Source organism: Arvicanthis niloticus, chromosome 17, assembly GCF_011762505.2.
Source record: "Arvicanthis niloticus isolate mArvNil1 chromosome 17, mArvNil1.pat.X, whole genome shotgun sequence".
NCBI classification, from domain to species: domain Eukaryota; kingdom Metazoa; phylum Chordata; class Mammalia; order Rodentia; family Muridae; genus Arvicanthis; species Arvicanthis niloticus.
Window position 1 is genome coordinate 40,803,210 of NC_047674.1, and position 25,900 is coordinate 40,829,109.

Here is a 25,900-nt window from a genome sequence, read left to right on the forward strand (position 1 = left end):
CTTTATACTTCAGCAACAGAATGAATTCTTCACAGGAGTAAGTCTCATGTCTGAAATCCGAGCTGGAAGCCCACAGAGCCTAGAGACCGGCCCCTTTCACCTCTACCTCCCCGAGAGCAAGAAATTCACAAAATACAATGATTCATGATTTGCCAGCAAGTACCGTTTAAAGCATAGGGGTCATGAGTAGTGCATATTTTTTTCTTTCTTCTGCATGGCAGCTCTGAAGTTTAGAATCGATTTCTCTTTAATGCTGAAATTCTAGCATATGAGGTGAAAGCTAATTCTCCACATCAAATTGATTTAAACCCTGTATAATTTCTGCTATTTTTAAGAGACGGAAAATCAGTTTGAATAGACAGATTAGCAGCTAATCACTAAGTAATTGCTACCTTGTTTTAAGGGAGCACGCTAACCACATCCTTGTGACTTCGAGTACAGTTGCATCTTACAAATGAGGTTTTATCTTAGCACCGAGAGTGCTAAGCGTTGGATCTCACAGCTGAAGAGCCATTGCTATTGCCGTGTGTTATGACTTAAACATACAAGAGCCCTTCACACTGCAGACTAAAAATTAAAAATACTTACTTCTGGTTTTATATCTAGCCCAATCTTGTATCTTCTCATCTATAAGGTGAATACAGTCAGCATACAATAGCAATAATAATAATAATAATAATAATAATAATAATAATAATAATAATGAACCTTCAGCTCAGCAGTTCCTCCTAGACATAATTTGTATGCATGTAAATAACATTTTAAATTATTATTTGAGGTTGTAATAGAATTACATCATTTTCCCCTTATCCTTTTTTCCCATTTCTGCCTCCTTACAAACACACACACACACACACACACACACACATACACACACACACACACACTCCCGGCTCAGTATGTATAATGTTACTTGTATCCATGTTTTCAGGGCTGACCACTTGGTATTAGATAAACAATGATGGGCTCCTCCCTGGGGAAGAGAATTTCTCCCAGTCTTTGCATCCCTAAGTTGACTGTAGTTATTGGTATGAGGATAAGGCCATTGCCCCCTCCCATCCCCTTTTTTTCCCATTAGCATGTCTATCAATGCTATTCTTCTTCAGCTCATGTTAGGCAGCCATATTGGTGAGGCTTCATGGGTGTAGTGTCTGAAATATCTAGAAAAAAAAATTTCACAGCAAAATCTCTTCCTCTTTCTCTTTAATCTTTCCTCCCCTTACTTCACAATGTCCCCTGAGGGTGTGGCTTAGGTTCCTCCGGAGTTGTATTGTAAATGAGTCCTTGGAGACTGGTCTCCACCATTCTGCATTTTGATTGGTCTTGGGTTCTCTATAATAATCTCTATCTGTTGCCCCTCATTTTTCTTATAACGCTTGGATGTGCTCCGATATCTCAAATGCAAAATGTTGTCACCATCTCCTCCCCAGAGCACTCTCTGTCACATACTGGAGCTCAGGATGCAGCACAGTGGACAGTCATTCCGAAATCTGACCTCATCTTTTATTGATGAAGCTTTCTTGTCTTTCCTAGCCATTCATCTGTGGAATTGTGCAGCTTCCCTCCCAAGTAGATTTGAAATCCATATATGTCCTTTTGTCACCTCCTGTGATTCTATCTCCCTCTCGGTAGCAGGGACATACTCTAGGCCTCTTGGACTTCACTCTCATTTCCCTTCACTCTATTCTCCAAACTTCAAGTATAACATTTACAGTATAACAAATTCTCCATGATTAAAATGAATCCATCAAGATGGGTATATGAATCATTATTTCATAATATTCTTATTGTTTATAGGGTCTCCCCCTGCATTCACCGGTATTTTATACATGACTATACCCAACTCTTTATCTACTCTGAAACTGCCTAAGTTTTCAGAGTGCCCTCATGAGCTTTAACTGTGAACTTGACACAGCCTAGAGTCACCCAAGGAGGGAATCCCAATAGAGGTTTCACTCGATCAGCTTGACCTGTGTCTATAGCTGCAGGAAAATGTCCTAATTGTAAATTAATATAGGAATCGCACACTGCAAACAGCACCATTGCTGCACAGTTGGTCTTGGGCTGTGTAAGGAAGCTACCCACGCATGAGCAGAACATGTGAGAGAGCTGGCAAAGCAGCATTACTCTGTGGTTTCTGCCTTGGAATTCTGGCTTGAGTTCCTATCCTGACTTCTCTCACTGATAGACTAATACCTGGAAGCATAAAGCCAAACAATTCCTTTCATAAACTGACTTGCTTTCTGTCATCTATAGAAAGGAAACAAGAATGCAATTACCTTATTACCTTTGCTTCCTGGGACTTCCAGAAAGTGGATTATTTGTTTGTTGAATGAGTGAATTCCAGAAATACAACTAAGGTAGAATGAAGTATATTGATATTACAGTGTGTAAGTCTCTTTAGATTTTGATTTGAATAGATTTTGACTTGACTCCATAACAATATAACCATCAAAGAATATCAAGTCATCTTTGATGACCAATTTGTTTTGACATTATTATCAGACCTGGAAATGCTAGACTCTGCCCTCTTTCTTTACTGTCATTTGTTCACTGAGGTTTTGTCTCCAATAAAATGCAGTTAATCCAAGAGTTTAATAACTTACAGTGCAGCAAAACAGAACATCTATTGCCCCTTCCCACATAAAATATATTGGAATAGTTCTATTTGTTTGCTTTAATTGATTATAGATTGATTAATCACTAGACATGTCCATAACTGAGTTTTGTAGATGTGACAAGAAACAGTTCTTAAGTGACTTTATCCTTACTGTTTTTTGGGATGTGTGCAAATCACACATCAGGATATCCTATCCAGGAGTCCACAGGCTTTTCGTAAGCTGTCAAGAGGAGCTAGCTTCTCTTTGTGCTGCTAAGTAGAATGAATACTGTCATATCACACATGTTAACACACACACTTGCACATGCATGTGTACACGCACGCTCACACAAAGGCCATCTATATTTTGAGGAGTAACTCTTAATCTCTGTAATCTTAGAAAATCACACTATTTAAAAAAACAAACAAATAAATCTAGCCAGAATAAACAAATGAATGGGCTAGGGAAAGTATTTAGTGTATCAAGGTGATAGACAAGTGGGAAAACAGAGATAGGGATCTGAGGAAATGGCTGAGCTAGTGAGGTCTGAGTTAAGATCAAAGGTGATATGATCAGTACAGGCGTAGGAGGACAATGAGGAGGAACAGCCATGACAGGAGCAACTGTGGATTAGCCGCGACCAGAGAGCCTGGCTGCAGTACTAGACAAGAACAGCCAGGAGGCTATGTAGCCATAGAGTATAGTAAGAGCGGAGAGGAAGCTGAGCTGAGAGTTTTGACCCAAGGACTTTAACACAGCTCAATGTAAGTAAGCACTATTATACTTGCTTGAAAATAAGACGTTCTACTTTTCCCTAAGTAATATGTCTTTTCAAAATATTAAGTATTGACACTCCTCACCCCAAGCTGATAGTTGCTACAGCTACCCTCCTTGATTTTGAACAGCAGTTTCTGATACAGATCCAAAATTAAAGCAATTGTCCCTTTTAGCCCACCATTGCCATCTAGTGGTTAATATGTGCAATGACCAGGCATTCTGACCACATAGTGGACTGCAGGGAAGGGCCCAGAGGCATGTGGCTTTTCCCATAATACTAAATTTTTTAAAAAAGCTTTCTGAGACCATTACAAGAACACAAAGCCTCTCTGTGTGTAAAATTACTCCTCCATTGGCTCATATAAGGATGGAACCAGGAAATTGCTATAAGCATAGATTTTATGAAATGTATTTCGGAGGTCCTCAGTGGAACCGCGGCAGAAAGAAAACACGAGGTAGGAAAGCACTGAAAAGAGCCAAGATAAATGGTGTAATAAATGACAGTTAATAAATAAAAACATAATGGAAAAGACCTCAGGTGTGCAGACCAGACAAAACGCATTGAAGTGCGATCATCTTGTTAGGTAAACTGGCCAGAACACTTCAAAAGAGACGAGTTATTTTTATACATTGTTCAATTATGTAATATACTCAAGTTTTGTGGACTTCGACACTGATTCTAATTTCCTGTTTTAAAGTATTCTGTAATCATTTGGGGATAGGCTTACAAAAATGCAATAATCTATTAACAATAGTGCCTAAAATGGCAGCCACCTAAATTTGTGCTAACTAAAATTAAATGGAATTCAAAATACAGTCCTCACACCTACACAGACCATTTTTTTTTTTTTTTTGGAACTCCGTGGGCAAATCTGGTCACTGACCACTGCATTAAATAATAAAAGTAGAGGTCTTTTCAATCATTGCAGAAATTTCTAGATGGATGCTTTTGCTCACTGAAAGTGATTTAGCATACATATTTTGGGCACCTATTATATCATAAGCACCCATGAAGTTCATTATAGAAGACAAAAGAAGCAAGCAAAGCAATTTTAGCATCCGGAAAAAGTACTGTCTTAGAAGTGGTACTCGCACAGCCAAATATATGCTCACAGTCCACTGTAAGAAATACTAAATTTGTATATTCAGTGGTTGAGGCACTGAGAGTGTGGCTTTTTGGAGAAATCGTCACTTAAGCACAAAGAAAAATGTGTTATATTTTAAGCGCTACAATTGAGGTTTAGAGAACAGATTGAAGGAAAGTGAGACTAAGCCGAAGAGGCCTGGAGCCATCCCTGTGATGCAGAGGAAGTGGCTCACAGGAAGTGGCTATAAGAGTAGATAGCGTCTGAACCCACCACGGAGACTGAGAGTCCCAGTTTAGTGGCTGCCTGCATGGAAGGGGTGAGGATGCCGGAGAAAGAATATGGAAACCATATGTCCGGAAATAATGCCTGGTGTACTACAATCCTAACCCCAGTACCCGAGGGAGAGAGTGCTGAGGGAGAGACCATACCAACAGTTCGCCTTTGAGGGACCTGACCACATTTAGTTATTATCAGAACCTAAGATGGTATATTTAAAATCAAGCTTCGAAAGAAACCTGATCTAGCGATCAGAGATTCTTACTAATTTTTTTTATGCTACCTACGTGAGCCTTGTGAATTAAAACTTGCCTATGTATTTCCCGCTATCATAAAACAATAATAAAAGGGAACCTTACATTAACAAGCTGGAAGAGATGTTATTTTTAGGTATGAGATGTAGAAGATAGGGAAAAAGAACAGAGTGTGCGATATCTGGGTATGAGCATTAATTCTGTGGGGCTAATGCACTGGAAAGTAATTAGGGTCATTACAGATTAAAGTTGCTCCGTGCACCCTTTCATCATAGTGAACACACTTACCTTTGTCCTGCCGTGCCTGCAGAGAGATGCGAGGGAGTTTTAAGCACTGAGCTAGTGTCTTTACATCGGGTTCTTCAGCTCAAACAGCAGGCATAGCCCTTGAAGCCCTTGAAGCCGGTGTCTTCTTCATTTCTCATTTAGTCCCCTCCTGAGTGTACTCTGGATGTTCCAGAGTGGATGTCGGTCCAACGGTCCAACCACCAGTCCTGAAGCCACCACGCCATCATTCTATCCGCTTCCGCAATGGTCTTTCATGAAAGCAAATTATTCTTAAGGTTGGAAACAAAATTGTGTCAGCCTTTCCCTGGATACTTGCAGCTCCATAACCCGTAGTGTTGGCCTGTCCTCTTAGAGCCTTGTACCCTTCTTATTCATCCTACTGTCCCTCCGGTCCCACTGGGACTTTTGGCCTTTGCATCCATCTTTCCCCCTGCATGGAGTACTTAATGTACCTCACACTGTCCATTTCAAGCAAATACCGCTTCTTCCAGCAGGCTTTCTTTTGTTTTGATTTTCAGAATTTGTGTTTGTTTTATTGATTACCTTTAGAACAGGGGCTACCATATTGCATAACAAATTTATGACAAATGACCAGTTAGCTGCTTTCCCTAACTCAATGGGAAAGAACACCACTTTCTTGGGTAAGCGGCCAAGAAAGAAATGAAGGGAGGATTAGTAGACATTTGTTTAAGCTGATGTTTTCAGTCATGGGAAAAAGTCTGACATGTGGTTAGCAGAGTTCAGAAATAAGTGGGAAAGAAAAGGTACTGTCATGTGTGGGGAGAGAGTCTTGAGTGTCAGCAAATTGCTAAAAATAAAAAAATAGCAAACCCAGCCCTTTGGTCTGGCATTCTGTAGCCCAGGAGGGAGTAGGGCTGGGTGTGGCAGTATATACCTCTAATAACAGCACTAGAAAGACAGGCAGATCTTTGTGAGTTGAAGGTCAGCCTGTTCTGCATAGCAAACTCCAGATCAGCTAGGGCATGTCCAGTGAGACCCTGCCTCAAGCCGAACAGCAAACCAATCAAAACCAACCAACCAAAGCTCACAAAAGACATTTGAACCAAAGCAACAGAAACTCCATGTCTCTGGCACAGCTGAAGGGAGGCGACATGTATCCTCACGTGAACACAAAAAGCCAAGACAAAGCTGTGATTCAGACCTGAATTTAAATCATTTGTAGAGTTCCCTGACTGTCCTTGGCCCAGCACTCCTCTTCCGGCTGGCGTAAATGTAAATGTTCCATAGTTCCACATCCCCCAGCTTTACCTTGCCTTCCTGTTGGGTTGGTCTCCTTTTAGCCAACACATATTTGGGCCTCTGCTGCCAGCTTTGAGAAACGTACGGAGGCAGAAGAAGACAGAGGCACATGAGCTCTATGTTGGGGGCTAGACCAGACAGTCGTTTCGGTCTCCTGACTTACTCCTGAAGATGAGTGGGGTAGCTTTGGCTACTTGGCTGATGGTGGCAACCGTTAAAGTGATATCCCTGCTGTTTCTTGAGCTACTTGAAGAAGGAAAGATGGACAGAAGCTGCCCTACCCTTACATAAGCTAAAACATTTTGTAGATGAGTTATTTTATTTCTCTGCATTTATAATAAACTGGTATTTATGTATCCCTGCCATTCCCACAACAGATTCAATGACAAAACCCATTTTTGAGTGCCAGGAAGGGACCCTGATAGAACAACACATTTACCCTGTGTAACAGCTGATACATTTGGGGGAGTCAAAAAGACATGGTATCCCTTCTGATAGAGGTGAGGGAGAGGATATAATGAATAGAATGACTATTTTTCATTCAGTGATCCCCCATGTGCATTTATTTTCTCATTTAGAGTTAACATATAATAAAGGTAATGTTTGAATTTAAAAGAAAAGTGCTTGACAGTGGTGGTGCATGCCTTTAATCCTTGGAAGGCAATAGGATTCCTGAGTTTGAAGCCAATTGGTCTGCAGAGTGAGTTCCAGAATAGCCAAGGCTACACAATGACATCTGTCTTGAAACACAAACAAACAAACAAACAAAAACAAGTTTTCCTCTTCAACACATTTTTCTGTGTGGTACATTATATTACACTACTAGGCAACTCTAATTCATAGTTGGGCTATTAAATGGATCCGGTGATAAGGGCCTGGAAACTGCTTTAAAAAAAAGGCAGTTGTTATTAATTTTGAAATTATCTAAAAAGATGATTGCATATAACAGTGATGACCTCGCAGAGAACATGCAGAAGATGGACATGTGAAAATGGCACAAGTATTTGGTAGATACCAGACAGGAAATAGCTTTCTAAGATCCAGGGGAAAGTAATTTTCAGAAGAAGAAATAGATCAGTGTCTCAAAGGCTGCAGGGCAAAGTCCAGTGAGTTCAGGTTGAGATGAGCATATTAGATCAGATGGCAAAACATTGGTGGGATAAAAAAGATAGCAGTTGAAAACAGGCCAGTGGGAAAAAAAATTCAGCCACCAAATCATCCATGACGCAAAGACCTCGTAGGGTGCAAACAGTACAAACAATAGCATGTGCGCATTAGAGAGAATCGAGAAGAATCATCTATTCTCTATTTCAGATTCAGAGGAGTATCTTGAATTATTTAAAGTAATGAAGAAGCTATTTGGGAAGCCCAAAGGAAGCTACTGATGAGTTAGAACAATAAGATTCAACTTTTACTGATATGCTCATCATGTCTACCCCCGTGGGGACCCTCTTCCTTACAGCTGCATTGCCTCATCTGTAAAGGAGACAGAAATGTGTTGAGCCGTGATGGCATGACACTTTAAAAATAAAATACAATGTCAAGATGTGATATGTGCAATTGCATTTTTGATCAACTCAATATGGAAATATAAAGTGGGTTCATATGTTCTGAGGTAGAGTGTACAATGTTGAGGGAGTCTCAGTATTTCATGATTCATTATACAAGATAGATAGCTAGGTAGGTAGGTAGGTAGGTAGGGTAGATAGATAGATAGATAGATAGATAGATAGATAGATAGATAGATAGATAGATAGAGATACAGATAACAATTAATGGAAAAAGAGAACATTAATTTGAAAAAAGCAAGGAAATGTATCCAGATGAGAAGTGTGGATAGAGACAAGGGAAGGGGTAATATTATAATCTCAAAAGATGAAAGAAATAAAGAAATAAAAATAATAATTCAGAAATATATTGTTCTTAAATTTTCCATTATGATTTTTTTAAATTTGTAAATAAATTGAGATTATAAAATCAGTATGACATAAAGATCAAATCAATATGTTTTCATAACTTGGCCTGTGGATACAGCTCAGTGGTAGGGCACCTGCCTAGTATTGCTTGACTGGTGTGTGTGTGTGTGTGTACGTGTGTGTGTGTGTGTGTGTGTACATATTTCTTAGTGCCATTAACAATTTCAAAACAGAACTGGTTTGTTTGAAAATTAACATCTAAAAGTTCAATGAATTTTGAAAGATTGTTGATCAATATATTTCAATGTGTTCATTTGTTTGAAAACCCCATTGACATAGCAGTAAAAGCCTGTACACTATGAAGCCGTTAATGAACTTGTGAGGGTTGGGAGACTGTTAAATGAGACCTTTATAGGCACATCTCTAACATGTCTATAAATAATATTCTTTACAGAAGGGAAACAATTCCACATTTAGATGCCTTTGAATAATGTTATTGCCAACATTTGAAAACATAACTATGGTTTACATTCACATTTCTATATCTTAAATTCCAGCACCTTATGAAATATGTCCAGAGGATTATCTTATATCAATGGTCTGGAAAAGGACTCCTGCAGGCGACCTGGCTTTCAATCAATGTCCACTGAATGCCACAGGTACAGTAAGATGGCACACCAATGCTCATCATATTTTAGAATGTATGCTTAGCACATCCTGCCTTTGTCCGTATTCTATAAATAAAGCTTTTGATAGAACAGTGTTAGTAACATGCTTCATAAATGGAGTCAATGAAGAGACTTTGAAAACGTTGCTGATGCTTTGTGTCCTGAATATGACTCTTGAATTTAAAAAAAAAATATTTTCAAAAACAACAATTGCCTGTGAATGTTTCCTAAAGCAAAAGGAAATCGCATAAACTCAGTTTGCAGTCTGCCTCCCAATGCTATGCCTTCCAGCATCCTGCTATAAAGCTTCTCTCTGTTCTTTGTGACACGCAGGCACCACTAGCAGACGCTGCTCTCTCAGTCTTCATGGAGTGGCCTCCTGGGAACAGCCGAGCTTTGCAAGATGCATATCCAATGAGTACAGACACTTGCAGCATTCAGTAGGTGCAAAGCCAGCTTTAGTACTTGCTCTGTTTATTTTTTCCTAATGATCACTATGTGAGAATTTAACCTTCTGTTGTATAATCAAATCAGTAAAAACCTCTGAAGAAATGCCCCAAGGAAAGAAGGGAGGTGATAGGAAGCTGATTTCTGTGCGCCTGATCTAAATTGTTTTGTTCCTCGAGCTTGGGTTTTTATGGATCCTGGCAATTTAAATGAAAATATTTCCTGTCTGATGGGAGAAGGGCCGGAGCAAAATCTTTCTCAGATTTACATGCAATAGCTCAGCTATGGTTGGTTCAAGTCCTCATTCAATACTACATGATCATTTCAAAACACTGTACATTTTAAAATTAAACATCTTTCACTTTGCAGTAATTGGAGAAGGACAAAGCTGTGTTACTTAGATATCAAATTTCTGATGCATTTTACAATATGAAGAAAGTGACCATTCCTTGCACCACAGAAGCAATTTAATTACTCACAGAAGATAATGTGGCTGGATTTTCCAAAAATTACTCCCCCACATCCCAGAAACCATTGAATTAGTCACAGAAGATGATATTCAAACTAGCAATCACATTTCTGTATTTTAAATTCTTGCTCCTTATGAAATATTCCCAGAATATTATCTTATGCCAATGGTGCAGAATATTTTGAATACAATTAAGTTCTGCTTAGCCTTGTTCAAGTGCAAGTCAGTGTCATTCAGAGGATGCAGCCGTTTCACCCCGGCAATCATGAAGTCCTCCACACACAGGCGAGGTGGACAATGCAGAAAAAGGAAAAAGAAACCAAACACAGTGGTGTGAAGAGACTCCATGCTTTACTGGGCTTATGTCTTGTTTTACATTCTCATTGTCAGTCAAAAAGAAAAGAAAAGAAGAGAAAACCACACACATAGTGAACATATTCTTGCTTGTGTATGAAAAGTGTAGCTTATGCAATAACTGCACTAACTAATACAATCAGTGCTTATTTAATTATCAGAAAAACGAAACACTCATTTTACAAAGTCTAAATCCAAGGGCTATCTGATGCATTGCATTTATATATCAAATTTGTAACTATGAGCAATGTAATCGATGATTATTTACATGTATTGTCTTATTTATTCCATTGTGCATACAAATGTGTTTATATGTATACATCAGTAAGTTATTATTTGGCTACATGAAGCCTTATTTTATCATGAAAACATATGTTTATGATACATTAAAATGTTTATTTAAGCATAAATTACATGTTACATAATATATACTACGGAATACAAAATTTTTATACTTTGTATATAACCAAAAAAATGTCAATTCTAGATAACATTTGGTTTTGAAAAATTAAATTATATTTATATATATGTATATATACATATATAAAGTGTAATATATGTATAAAATATAATATACATATTATATACATTTACATATAATGACAGGACATAATATATACATTAATTTTATGACACATTAAAATATTTGAACATAATATGTTAACTCTCTCTTAATAGCATCTATCACTGATTCAGACCATTATATTTCAGAATTATAAACAAAATAATTATATCAATTAATCTTATGTGTTATAGCTCTAATGTTAGATAGTCTATTTTAATCAACTTGAATTTTTTGTTACTTTTATTTGTTTCTATTTGGGTTTTTTGGGTTTTTTTTTTTGTTTCATAATATTGAGGATTATTTTCGGGTATTAATACACATACACTTTACACTAATGTTTACCACCTATAAACATATCACCTGCTTTTGAAAACAACTAAATATTTCTATATACAATTCTTAATGTGGTCATAAATAGAACATTGCAGAAATTAAATAATAAGCCAATCCTATAAATTAGTTAAAAATTAATATTACTTCTTCCCTAGAAATTTTCTGCTATTGGTATTTTTGTGTCGAATAATGAACGAGTTTGCACTCTTCAAGTGCTAGTCATCAAGAGTGGACACAGATATACACTATAAAATAAAAAAAAAGAAAATCTCAAATTGTGTATCTTCTAAAAATTGCATATTTAAACAGCTAATTTCCATCTTATGTGCATAGGTTCTTGTTATGAGAGAACCATCAATTGTGGACTCTTCCTTCTTAGAACAGAAAGTAAATATCTTCACGATGCAGCCTACTTAGGTGAGGTGAGGAGTCAAAGTGACATTCCAGGCACGACTGTTTCAAGACCCATTCTCTTCTTAAAGCCATACAACTGTCTGAGTTTTTTTTTATTAGAAACCATCTGCCCTAGACTATAAAATTCTCTGCAGCATGTCCTCAATGTAGTCCTGTGGTCATTGTCAAATAGATAATAAAGAAAACTGTGAGAGGAGACAGCAAAGATTGATGTTGCTAGTACTGGACTCAAAATTATGATCACATATATATGAGAATATGAGGTATATATTATGAGATTAGCATAAGTGTACATATATAAATAGGCAGTCTACATTACATATATGAAAACACACAGACTTAAGATGCATATGTATACAACCTCATGCTTGATGATTTATCATGACCTTTATCTTTACATATTTAGACATTTATCATAAATATTCATCTATAAAATTGAGGATCAATCTGTGTTTTAAATGATACCTGTCTTACAGTCAACCCCATTGTCCAGAGTCTACAAAGTCAGTGGGAGATAGAAGAGAGATCAAGTTATCTGAAGCATCACATTCCAGTTGTAGCCCTGAGCCCAACTTTGAGGATCAAAGCTCAGTAGTGCTTATGTTTTAGAACACTTGAGACTTCCATAAATAATAATTACTCTAGAGATGGCATAAAGTTTACCACTTCAATATTTAGTCCTTGGTGGATTTTCTTTTCTTACATTTTTATGTTTACAAGGCTAATTAAATTACAGTCAGTTTTTTATAATATACTGCAGGGGTTTATTTAAAATAAATAGGCTGATATTTTCTAACCTTTTAACGTATAAATTACAGAATATGTTGCAAGCACACATAGACACAGTGCATGTGTTTCATGAATAAGCAGCCAAAGGCTAATTTTGAAGTGGAGTTTTATCATCTCTAACCAATAGCTCAATATGTTTTATGAATTCTCAATTATAAACCAGTTAAAACAAACAAAATTGGGTCATTAATTACTTTAAAGTATAAAAATCAGTGATCAATCATGGTGAACAATTAGTCTGAGTTATTTAATGGTAAGAACCATGCTGTTTCAGTCTTTATTTCTTTAATATAAAACACAGTGCTGAGTAGAGACAGTATTGATAGTCCAAACATGCTTATTTTCTTATTTATAGTAAGATATTTGCCTCCTAAGAATTCTGATATATCCATTTCTTTGTGATTATTAATCATTTGAAAATAATACATATCACAATATTGATGGAGTTTTTCTGTCTGATAAATTTATAGAAATAAAAAGTAATTGGTATCATTACATTATGAACTTCTTTGGTCATTATAGAACAATTCATACTAACTAATATCTCTGAAGTGTGTTTAGAGACCTTATGAGTTAAACACAATGAACAAGATGTTGTTCATTTAAACTTCCCAACACATATACATACACTCCTCATTCATTTTCAAACCATTCTCCATTCTTACACATACCTACATACACACACACACACACGAGAGAGAGAGAGAGAGAGAGAGAGAGAGAGAGAGAGAGAGAGAACAGAGACAGACATGGAATGAGAGAGACAAAGACAGACAGACAGACACACACACAGAGTCACTCACTTAAACAAACAGGCTTTATGAATATGTCTGAATATATGACCCTGCAAGGGAAGACATCTTAAATCAAAGGGAATCAGAGCACACTTGCCAAGGCTTTCTCCTTAATTCATCAGGCAGGTTTATCAGTCTCCTTTCCCTGGAAAAACGTGAATGAAGGCATGAAGAGGGCTGAAAAGGACTAACAATATTGTAGCTAAAGACCCTTTCTACATAAATAAGAATTATAGATGTAGATTTTTCTCTTAGTATTCTGTTCCAAATTCTTCGTCGTTCTTCAGATTGTGTTAAACACACAGACTTTGAAGTCATAGTCATCTAGTCTCAAATTTTGACTTTCTGGGAAAAGATATTAAGGAGGTTGAGTCCTGATTTATGGATGTTGTTTCTGTTCTCCTTTCACTGGTTGTATTTTTAAAATAGAGCAATAGAGCTACAGTTGAAAAGGAACAGACCAAAAAAGAAACCAAGATAGGGAAAGCCTATACAAAAGAGAACATGAGAATAGATATGTTTTTGTTTTGTTTTGTTTTGTTTTGTTTGTTTTAAATTATTTTATTGGATATTTTCTTTATTGACATTTCAAATGTTATCCCTTTCCCCATTTCCCCCTGAAACCCTCTACTCATCACCCCTCCCCTGATTTTATGAGAATTTTCCCCCACCCACTCCCATCTCCCTACCCTTGAATTCCCCTACACTGGGGCATCACAGGACCAAAGGCCTCTCCTCCCATTGATGCCCAACAGGGCCATCTTGTGCTACATATAGAGCCATGGGTCCCTCCATTTGTACTCCTTCATTGGTGGTTTAGTCCCTGGGAGCTCTGGGGGGGGGGGAATCTGGTTGGTTGATATTATTGTTCTTCCTATGGGGTCACAAACCCCTTCAGCTCCTTCAGTCCTTTCTCTAACTCCTCTTTTGGGGAATTCACTGGGGACCCCAAGCTCATTCCAATGGTTGACTGCAAACATCTGCCTCTGTATTTGTCAGGCTCTGGCAGAGCCTCTTAGGAGACAGCTATATCAGGCTCCTGTCAGCATGTACTTCTTGTCATCCACAATAGTGTCTGGGTTTGGTGACTGTATATAGAATGGATCCCCAGGTGGGGCAGTCATTGGATGGCTTTTCCATTAGTCTCTGTTCCATACTTTGTCTCCATATTCGCTCCCAAGAGTATTTTGTTCCCATTTGTTTGTTTGTTTGTTTGTTTGTTTTGTTTTGTTTTGTTTTTCGAGACAGGGTTTTTCTGTGTAGCCCTAGCTGTCCTGGAACTCACTCTGTAGACCAGACTGGCCTCAAACTCAGAAATATGCCTGCCTCTGCCTCCCAAGTGCTGGGATTAAAGGCATGTGCCACCACTGCCTGGTTTGTTCCCATTTTTAAGAAATGAAGCACCCACACTGTGATCTTCCTTCTTCTTGAGCTTCATGTGGTCTGTGAATTGTATCTTGGGTATTCCGAGCAATTGAACTAATATTCACTTATCAGTGAGTGCATACCATGTGTGTGCTTTTGTGGTTGGGTTACCTCACTCAGAATGATATTTTCTAGTTCCATCTATTTGCCTAAGAATTTCATGAAGTCATTGTTTTTAATAGCTGAGTAATACTCCATTGTGTAAATGTAACATATTATCTATATTCATTCCTCTTTTGAAGGACATCTGGGTTCTTTCCAGCTTCTGGTTATTATAAATAAGGCTGTTGTGAACATAATGGAGCTTGTGTCCTTGTTATATATTAGAGCATCTTCTTGTTATATGCCCAGGAGTGGTATTAGCTGTGTCCTCAGGTAATACTATGTCCAGTTTTCTGAGGAACCACCAGACTGATTTCCAGAGTGAGTTGTACCAGCTTGCAATCCCACCAACAATAAAGGAGTGTTTCTCTTTCTCCACATCCTCATCAGCATCTGCTATCACCTGAGTTCTTAATCTTAGCCACTCTGATTGGTGTGAGGTGGAATCTCATGGTTGTTTTGATTTGTATTTCCCTGCTGACTAAGGATGTGGAACATTTCTTTAGGTGCTTCTCAGCCATTTGTAATTTCTCGATTGAGGATTCTTTGTTTAGCCCTGTACTATTTTGCCCTCTTGTTCTGTATTTACAGGTGAATTTTTCTTCATTGCTACAACTCACACTCTCCACACAAACATGTCACAAACTTGCCAACAAATTCACTGCACAAATTTTCAGCACATTACCTAAAGGACTCTTAATCTACTTTATTATTACATCTTCATTGAAGGAAAAAAATAATATCCTTTGTAGGTTACTATAAAGCAGGAGTTAAGTATGGCAAAAAGTAAGCAAGATTATTGTTTCTATAATGAACAAAAAGAAGCTAGGAACAAGTACCAACAGATACAGCAACTATTCTAAGCTTAAGAACTACCTATTCTGCTCTTTATAAATGTTTGTGTGAAAGCTAGAACATAGCACGTAGCAAGGGAGGCAGGAAGAACAATCAGAATTCTTGATCCCGTGTGAATTTGAATATTATAATCACATGGGAGTTCTTGGCACTGAATCAGTAAGAGATCACTCAATACCCATTGACTGAGGCTGATATCAGTATGTAGCAAGCACTCTGTTATTGTAAACTATTATTAAAATTAAGTATAATGTTAGTTGACACCATTCTTGTGTATCTCTACTTGCATCACTCTCTCTTGTAGGAATGTGGATACTCTGATACTAACTATACAAGACCAAGCATTTAATTGCCTTTTCAGTAAGTTCGGCAATCTCCAAGAGTTAGCCAGAGTTATCTCTCTTAGAATTGTTGCAGTATTCATCAGTACCAAAGAACGTTACAGAGCGTAACTTCTTTTAATGTACGCAGGCGTTTATTTATTTTACTAGAATTCATACAGTGAACTTTTGGGATTTGAGTTAAAGTATTTAAATCCTGGAGTTGTAAATAATACATATATCAATTTTTATAGTATTTTCACAATCTACTAAATACATTTTTCTGTTGAGTTTTATCTGTTCCAAATGAATAAAGGATAGTGGAACAATCAAGATTCTTTCCCATACTGATAAAATAGTAGACATGGTAGAATTAACATGTATTTTAGTCAGTGTTCTATTGCTGTGAAGAGATACCAGAGACACCATGCCCATGGGAACTCTTACAAAAGACAGCACTTAATTGGAGCTAGCTTACAGTTTCAGGGGCTTAGTCGGTTATTATCATGGAAGCACACAAGCAGACATGGTTTTAGAGAAGTAGCTGAGAGTTCTACATCCTGATAAATGGGCAGCACAAAGAGAAAGCTACTGAGCATGTTTTGGGCTCTTTGAAAGCTCACAGCCTATCCCCAGTAACACATTTCCTCCAACAAGATCACACCTTCTAATCCTTTAAAAAGGTACTACTCTCTGGAGATCAAGCATTCAAATCTATAAGCCTGTTCAAATTTATGGTGGCCCTTTCCGTTCAAACTGCCATGACACACCATATAGATTCTGATGAAACCAAATATTCTGCTTCATGTTGACAATTAATATATAAAATGGAAATGGCTATTTTTTGGTAAAATTATACAAAAGAACAAGCAATAAATCTAACTCAAACTGCATCCCCTTTGGACTTCTCCATTATAAAACAGATAAACTATTTTTCTGTTTGTTTCTTTCTCTGTTTTCTTCAGAAATTTAATAATACCTAATTTAGGTTTCCTATCATCTAGCTTTAATATCTGGATACTTTTGGTCTGTCTTCTCTCTTTTTTCCTTTACTTTCTACATTCCTAACAAACAATATGGCCTTTTTGCATAGCTAACAATTATGGAATGTTGGGCAGTTCATCAATGTAATTGTAGTGTCTCAAGACCATGCTCTGTTCAAGACCAAGCATTCCATCCTGTAATGATTAACTTTCAATCACTATGATCAATCCTTGTCAGGGAAAAAAATGTTTATCTGGAACCATGATTTCAATGGCATCATTCCATGGTTGATCCCATTGCTGGGATAATCATTCACTAGACCAGACACAATAGAAGAAAGATGAAACAGAGTTGCTCACCTCATGGAGACCCAAACGCAGAAAGTGACACAGAGAGAATCCTAAAGATCAGAAACCTTTCAAAGCATCATTCCAACTTAGTCACATCTTTTACCAACTCCCAAAGTTCTGAATAAATCTATAAATATATTTATTAAAAAGATCAAGTACCATAATCCTATTACCTCTTAATTATCATATCCACCTACTGTGGGATAAGCATTCCACACATGACACTTTACAGGTGTGTCCTTGCACCTCGATTCCACCTCCTAATGCTTCCATCTGTTGCCTATGGTGCTGTGGGATAGGGACCAAACCTTTAAACATTGATTTTTATGGGACCTTTAAACTATCCTGTTAGCTCTTAGGGTATAGAAAATGTATAATACAGTTACCTCTTACTTATTGTATCCACCATCTCTAGTCTAAGCATTCTACACACGATCTTCTACAACAATACCCCAAATACCCTGTTCTTATTAATCTATTATATTCGAGGATTATGTTTTCATTCCAATCAGGGGTTGAGATTAGACAGGACTTTTTGATGTTTTAGTAAGAGTGTATATTAAATAAAGACCAGAGGTAGCAAAATAAAAAGAGCAAAGTTTTTTATTATTTTTTTTTTTTAATTCACAGCTGCTGTTCATAGTTGCTTGGTCATTTGATTTATGGCCTATGACAAAAATAGTACATTTTGGGAGAAGAATGTAAATAGTCTATCATGATTTATATAGTGGCTATCTATAGTATCATTGTAAATCTTCAAAATGCATGAGACTAATGATGAAGATTCCTTGCACCTAAGTTCTACCACTTGGTGTCCATCAGCTGCTCCTAATGATGCTGTAGGCAAAGAACCAAACCTTTTAAACACAGAGTTAGGAGCACTTATCATCTTCTTAACCCCCTTCTTTCATTATTTACCTTACATGCTTTGCATGGACAGCCGATATATGGCTATCCTGTTAGCTTTGCAGGTATAGAAAGTCTATATGTGACTTCCATGAGTTTCTCACTCAGTGATCCAGATTTCTTCCCATCTTCCAAACTGTCAACTTTCTTTAGGAGAAGACAGTCACTACTTAAAGTTCTCTTACCAGGCAGATCACATGTGGAGCTCAGGAAAGAACATGCAGAAGTTCATTCTCATTACCATGTGGGCCTCCAGGATCTAACTCACATATCAGGCTTCAGATCGATTACCCATTCAGCAACATCAATGGCCCAAATTTGTATTCTAGAAACATTCATAGTAACTCCTCAGCATTTAGATACTAGAACTTAGGATACCATGTTATGAGAAGCCCAATAGGTATCTAAGTCACTTAACAGCACTATCAAGTGAATGACTTTGATCTTTAAAATATGGCCCAGTCATTAAATGAATTAAAAGATATATATTTATATGGTTGTTTTATGGAAAGAAGTTTCATGTATAATCATCTTTTAATTGAGTGAGGACACTTAGAACTGTGGTAAACTTTAATATACCTTAAAGATGGACCATAGAATTGCTGAGGTAGTAGTTTATACCTTATGATGTATTCAGTATGTCACATGCAAAAAGCCAAATATGATAGACCTTTTTGTTTAGTATTGACACAATGGAGGCAACAGTGGCAGTCAGTGGGCAGTATGAATTGGAAGGTGGAGTAAAAGACTTTACTGCAGACACATGGCCACTCTATAAACCATGACCAGCATGCACCACTGCTCTCCTTATAAAGAGCAAGGAGGTTTATTTCAGAACTATAACTCCCAACAATATCATATGCTATCCCATTTGTGAAACAGGTATGTTTGTCCTTTGAAGCAAATACCTCTCACTGTTGCAATGTCAACAAGAATAATTGCTGATATTTATCATTTTAAAGGGGAATACAAAAATTACAAAAAAAACAAAATACTTCTGACATGCTCAGGTGGATAATTAAGAAGATTGATAATTATTTCCTAGGAAAAAAAATTGAGTATTTGCCTCATCCTACATTATTTGAATAAAACTACTATTTGAATAAACCAAACTTTTCTCGGCAAATAGTTTTAAGAATAATTACACATTAGGTTTCAAAATTGTTACTACTGTTCAAATAATTAGAAGTACCTCATTGATATTGTAGATTTCTTAAAGTTCTCTGCTTCTTATGTTGCTCTTCAGGGAAAAAATATTTAAACTTTTTAAAATATGAGGATTTGGAATAATATTTAAATAGGTAGGTTTGGGTAATTTTTGATGAAAATGTATTATGAAATATAAGTTAAGCATGATGATAACTCAGAGATAGGTTTGACTCAGTCTATATTCAAGAAACTCTTAGTACCAGCACTATTTAGCAGCTCTGGAATCTTGGTACACAGCCAATCTAAGTAGGTTCTGATGTCTAAATATACAGCTGTGGATAACTATGGTAACTATGAGGATCATATTAAAACTTTAAATTAAATATCTCATAGAACAGTTTTAGTACCATACTGACCATGTAGAAGGTGCTTGTTAAATTGTATAACATTTTTCTTATTTTTATTTTTTAAAAAGAGTGAAAACAAATAAATACAACTCTAGACACATAATTTTCAAAATCAGAATTCCAAATTCCAAAATTTCCAATCTAATCACATCTGTCAGATTTCTTTTAATAAATAAATTTTTGTCTATCTTTGACTTTAAAACTACAGCATTTCCTCCATTTTTTTTCTTTCCTCCAAACCCTTTCATGTACAACTTCTTGATGTCTTTCAAATTTATGGCCTCTTTTTTCATTAATTTTTGTTATATATACACACATAGGCACACATATAAACATATACAAATATACTACATATTGTGTGCCTAAATACATAAATACATAAATATAACCAAATATATGTTTGTGTGTATGTCTAACTACATAAATACAACCTGCTCAGTTTGTCTAATGTCACTTATATGTATATATATTTTAAATCATTTGGTATTGGATAATCAATTGGTGTGTTCCTCTCTTGGGAATATTATTTCTAAAAGACAATTTTGTCAGGTAAAAGTTTTCCAGTACTACATATTCCTTTGCATCGAATGGTCATCAACTGCCACCTTTAACCTGCAAATGTTTAAGAAGCACAGTTGTACAGAGAAAAGGGAAATCTTTCTCTAGTCTCACTTCAGTTTAGCAGGCACATAGAACAGGTACATCCTTGTGACAGACTGCATAGCAGAGATTATAGGTGCTCAAAGATGATCGTGTGCTCCAAGCCCTTCAGGAGTTCAGAGTCTAGTAGAATGGATGAGATAATACAAAAATATAACAATGATGTAAGGCAGATTAAGATTACTTCCAGGAGGCATAAAATTAGAGATCATGTCATGATTACATTTATCTGAGCACATTTCATGAAGCAGAAAAGAAATGTTAACAATTTATCCAGAAGATTTGGCAACAGCATTTGAAATTAGGGAGGAGAGTAGTAAGTCAGGAAGCAAAGACAAGATTCACGTCATTTCTTATGGATGTGCTAAATAGTTTGGATAAGATGTCACTAGAAGATAAGCAGATATTTTGGAATTGTGGGTTACACAAAGCTGACTTTCAGAGATTATGCTGAATGAAGACTAGTTATTCTCACAAACAAAATTATAGCTGAGGTAAAAAGAGAAAAATCTGTAATATAAAAAGTGAAATGGAAAAGCAAAAACTGAAACAAAAACAAAACAAAAGAGGGCCAGTTACAGAGTTAACTGTAACTGCTGGAATTACAATTCCAATTGTAATTGGGCAATTGCTGGAAGCTAAGATTCAAAATTCCTCATGGAGTTGCTTCCAAGGTCACCTTCTGCAGAAGGAAAGGAATTCTCCCAGGAATACTGCATAATCAGATACTCTTTTGCTAACCTGGCCTGATAGGCAAGAAAAATTATGTGAACCCTCAGACTTAGGGCATATATGTGAACTGTGTGACTCAGAGACTTTGGGGAAGGGAAAGGAAAAAAAATCACATTTCAGAAACTTGAAAGTTCTAGCCTTAACTAAGAAAGAATGGAATTAACTTGATACTCAGCAAGAACTGACACAGGATCATGGAACTGCCTGAGGACTCCCTGGCTGGAGAAACGCACCTGCAACTGGTCCACAAGATACTTTACAAATCAAAGAATGAAACATTCCACAGGTTTACAAGAAGTGCCCATTATATTAGCTACAACCCAGGGGTGAAAATTCAGTACATGTAGAAGTCAGGAGAGATAATGATGCATATATGGGGGGAAAGGGGCTATTTGTCTAAAAGAAGAGATGAGAGAAAAATAGAAAATGTGGTTAAACAATGGAAGAGAATGTAAAAAGTTAAGCATAACATTTATTAATACGTTATCGAGCATTTTGTTGCTATGGCAAATATCTGAAGGAGCATTATCTTGAAGGAGGAAAAAGTTTCTTAGCTCACATTTTCTGGCCATGGTGGTTCTGTTATGATTGCCGAGAGATGAATGTCACAATTATGACTGGGAACTTGGGACACAGCAAGTCTTCCCATCCTGTGGTAAATAGAAATTCAAGAATACAGACAGGAATACGCCAGTGACAAGAAATTCTCCAAACACATTCTCAGGGACATTTCTAAAACCACATTACACAGAGCCTTCTGAAACCTTCTAAAAACTCCCAGTACCTCTCAAAATCCCAGCATGAGCCAGGAACCATCTCATACTTGAGCAGGGGTGGGTAAGAGGGATTTTATATTCAAAGTATGGTATAAAAGGATATATTGTCACTGTAATAAGTAATTAGAATAAATAGCCAATTAAAGCCAGAGGAAGAAATAATTACTGAACTAGATGTAACAGACCAGATCAGTTCTAGACCAGTATGCCTTATCTAATCAAAGAGAATTGGAAATTAAATCCCAAAGAAGTGCAACCTATTAACACAGTCACCACAATGGGGCTGTCTCTCAGTTTTACAGACAAATCAAACAACCCTAGAAAATAGAAATCTTTCCAATCCTCCTAAGTAACAAGTGGCAGACTTACAATTACAAGATAAGTTTTAGAACTGCAGCTATTCTGGAAACTCAGTAGATAGAAGGATTTCTAAGAATGATTGCACTGTGTGCTCCCAGTCAATAAACTAGAAAGCATGTTGCACTTTAACATGTGCTGGAAAGAACGAGTCTTCCCTGAACATGTTTTATTATCAATGTCAATGCTGTGAATTGTCTACACTGGAATATGAAAGTATTCCAAGTATTTGCCGTGAGATTTTTTAGTAACAATGTCAGAAAAGATGCTAATTATTGCCAATTCTGAGAGCTAGAATAATCTGAGCAACTGCTTGTTAAGAACTGGACCGAACACCTCTCGTTCTCATAAGCCTGCTAAGCAGCTGTCAGATGGCAATGATGCTAATTTAATACTGACTCAGGCTAGAAGTGTTGCTAATACAGATGAGAAAGGCTGGCTTTCCCAGCTCTGATTGGATGGTCCACCCAGTACCTTCTATAACTGTGTCTTACTGAAAACTGAATTCATGCCTGAATGCTTTGTTCTTAAAGGAACAGATTAATTTTGTGAGGCTTCTTCTTGAGGGGAAACACCCGTAAGATCTATGGCAAACACATCTTCTCCAGACACAGCATAGAGTATAAAATAACATTGTTAGCCTATTTAGAAACATAAGGAATGAATCCAGGTGCTTTGTAAGAGATAAAGGAAGAAATAAAAATGAATATGCTAAATATACTAATACGTGTGTGTGACTACACACAATAACAGGAAGCATGCAACATATGACCAAAATGGAAAATCAAAAATAGCTCTCAGTAGTTTAGGAACAGAACATTTCATTATCATGGGTGTTTGTCATTGTGGTATACCAGTGAACACCTGTCCAAGGGACATTGTCCATCTGATGGCTTAAATTCTCTCTCTCTCTCTCTCTCTCTCTCTCTCTCTCTCTCTCTCTCTCTCTCTCTCTCTCTCTCTCTGTGTGTGTGTGTGTGTGTTATAATTGAACATATTAGTTTCATGCCATAGGAAGTGACACTGAGAATATAGCTAGGCAGAGATGAGAACAATGATACCATGTGTCTTAGTTAGGGTTTTACTGCTGTGAACAGACACCATGACCAAGGCAACTATTATAAGAACAATATTTAATTGGGGCTGGCTTACAGATTCAGAGGTTCAGTCCAGTATCATCAAGGTGGGAGCATGGCAGAGTCCAGGGAGGCATGATGCAGGAGGAGCTGAGAGCTTTACATCTTCATCTGAAGGCAGCTAGCAGAATACTGACTTCCAGGCAGCTAGGTTGAGGGTATTTAAGCCCATCCCCGAAATGACACACCTACTCCAATAAGGCCACACCTTTTAATAGTGCTTCTCCCTGGGTCAAGCATATACAAACCAACAGATGTTAAGACTGGTAAGATGGCTCAGAGATTAATGTGTGTGCTACCAAGTCTCAAGACCTGAGTTTGATTGCTGGTTCCCACAGGAGGAAGACAATAACCAACTTCTCCAAGTTTTTCCCTTGCATCCATGTATATCCCACAGGAGTAGGTAGACACACACGCACACGCACACATAATTAGTATATAAATTAGTATATATATTTAGTATATATATGTATATATATTACATAAGTAAAAACAATTTATACTTTTAAGCAATGCAGAATTAGAAAAAATAATACTTTTTAAAAATGTAACAATAGAAAACTTGTGCTTTTAGAAGATATCAGTATACTTTGATATTCATACTTTAAAGGTTTGGGGGACATGTTATTAAAAATTGTTAATCACAACTAATGCAATTTAATAATATTTTTTAACATTTCTCTGGTACATGCTGTCTTATTTGCCATTTTAAAGTCAGTTTAATTACAGATTTAGTATGGTTATGGTGACGGTTACCCATTCTCAATGTTTGCTCTCCCTCCCTTTCATACTTTGCCACTATTATATAGTGTACACAGCTTATCTCTTCTTGCACCATAAGATCAGTAGCACATGAAGAATTCTTCAGCCATCAAACTAACTGAAATTACACATCTCCAAAGTTCTTTCTACTACTGAGCACTTTTGTTTTGTTTTGCCTTTTATTATTTTATTTTGTTTGTTATGACATTATTTTTTTAAAAAGAAAGCAAAAGTTGTTTAACTTTCTATTGTGCTATAATAATCCTCAAATATTTGCAGATTTTTCTTAAACTGAGAAGATTGTCCCGTGACAAGTCTGTGTATTCTTATGTTTATGTGGTCATTACGTCACCTGAGCATCCCTGGAACTCACTAAGTAGCCCAGGCTAGGCTTTATTCACAATCCTCCCTCAACCTCCCACTTGCTAGGATTTTAAGCATGTCCTCCGAAATAACTTCTCAGGTTTGTTACAAGTAGAAATAATTTTCAAAAATTTTCTATTCCTAAAATATATTTTCCCCCAATGTATTTATTGCATATGTATCCTAATTGAAAGCAAGAAGTCTGTCAATTCTGACAAAGAAACACAATTTTCATGTTAGAGTAGTTCTTGCATGGTGGGTTGTTAACCCATTAAATTGTAGGATATATAAAATTTACTGTTTTTAAATCCTGAGTGTCACAAGATTATTTTAAAGTTTACGGAACAGTGTAAATGTAGTGCTTGGAGAAGATACGTACAGAAGAAATAGTAATGGAGATTCTGATGTGTTTTCTGTTCTTTTGACTATAACAGATTAAGGAGCACCTTGCGAAGGGGCAGCGGATGCTGGCAGGTGATGGAATGTCCCAGGTCACCAAGACACTATTGGATTTAACCCAGAGGAAAAATTTCTATGCAGGTGACCTTCTGGTGTCTGTGGAAATCCTGAGAAATGTGACAGACACGTTTAAAAGGGCAAGTTACATCCCTGCATCTGATGGTGTCCAGGTAAGGGAGAGGAAGCCTGAAGGACAAGATCAGTATAAATGGGATTATCATTTTCTCCCCACCCCCACCCTAGACACCAGTGCACTCTCCTTGGAGGCAGCTGGGCTGGAGGGAAGGAATGTTCATGGCTTCATAGAAACATCTTTACTGTGTATAATGTGGACTCTGTCAGGGAACTCAATTCCCTTAACAATGCTGTACCTTGGTATCCGAGACATAAAATACTCACATTAAAGCTCAAGGAAAGACCAAATGGACATATGTGTGAAGGTGCTGTGAGCCTTCGGATAAAAAGTATTCTTGAAAATTCAAGGTGGTATCACGTACATTATATTCCCACATTTAATACCATCATATTGCATAGGAGATTATTAAAAGTACATTAGGTATAATGAAAGCATATTTACTATGGGATGCAAAGAAGATATAATGTAGCATCTGTTTGGGGACTGTTTTATTTGAAACACAGAAAGCATATTTAGCATTGAGAAGTATTTCCTGAAAGAACAAGGCACATAGAGAATTATTTTAGATGGGAAAATACAAAACTCAGTAGCTCCTCACAGCCCTTTTAACCTTGTCATGGAAGATTTTAAAGCAACATCATTTCCCTCCATAACAGAGCCAAAGTACTCATCCATAAAAACAAAACATGGCAAACAGCATTTTAAATGCAGGGCCAGTGCGTACTTCAG

General features: G+C 36.8%; 1 protein-coding gene across 3 annotated transcripts in view; it reads left to right on the forward strand.

The window, feature by feature from the left end:
* Adgrb3 (adhesion G protein-coupled receptor B3) overlaps positions 1–25,900 on the forward strand; it is a 676,641-nt gene that overhangs the window by 285,285 nt on the left and 365,456 nt on the right. For all 3 annotated transcript variants that reach the window (XM_076915135.1, XM_034521545.2, XM_076915134.1), the window contains exons 8-10: positions 9,017–9,118; positions 9,461–9,567; positions 25,011–25,205. In XM_076915135.1, the coding sequence (XP_076771250.1) occupies positions 9,017–9,118; positions 9,461–9,567; positions 25,011–25,205 (404 nt within the window). The remainder of the gene's footprint in view (positions 1–9,016; positions 9,119–9,460; positions 9,568–25,010; positions 25,206–25,900) is intronic.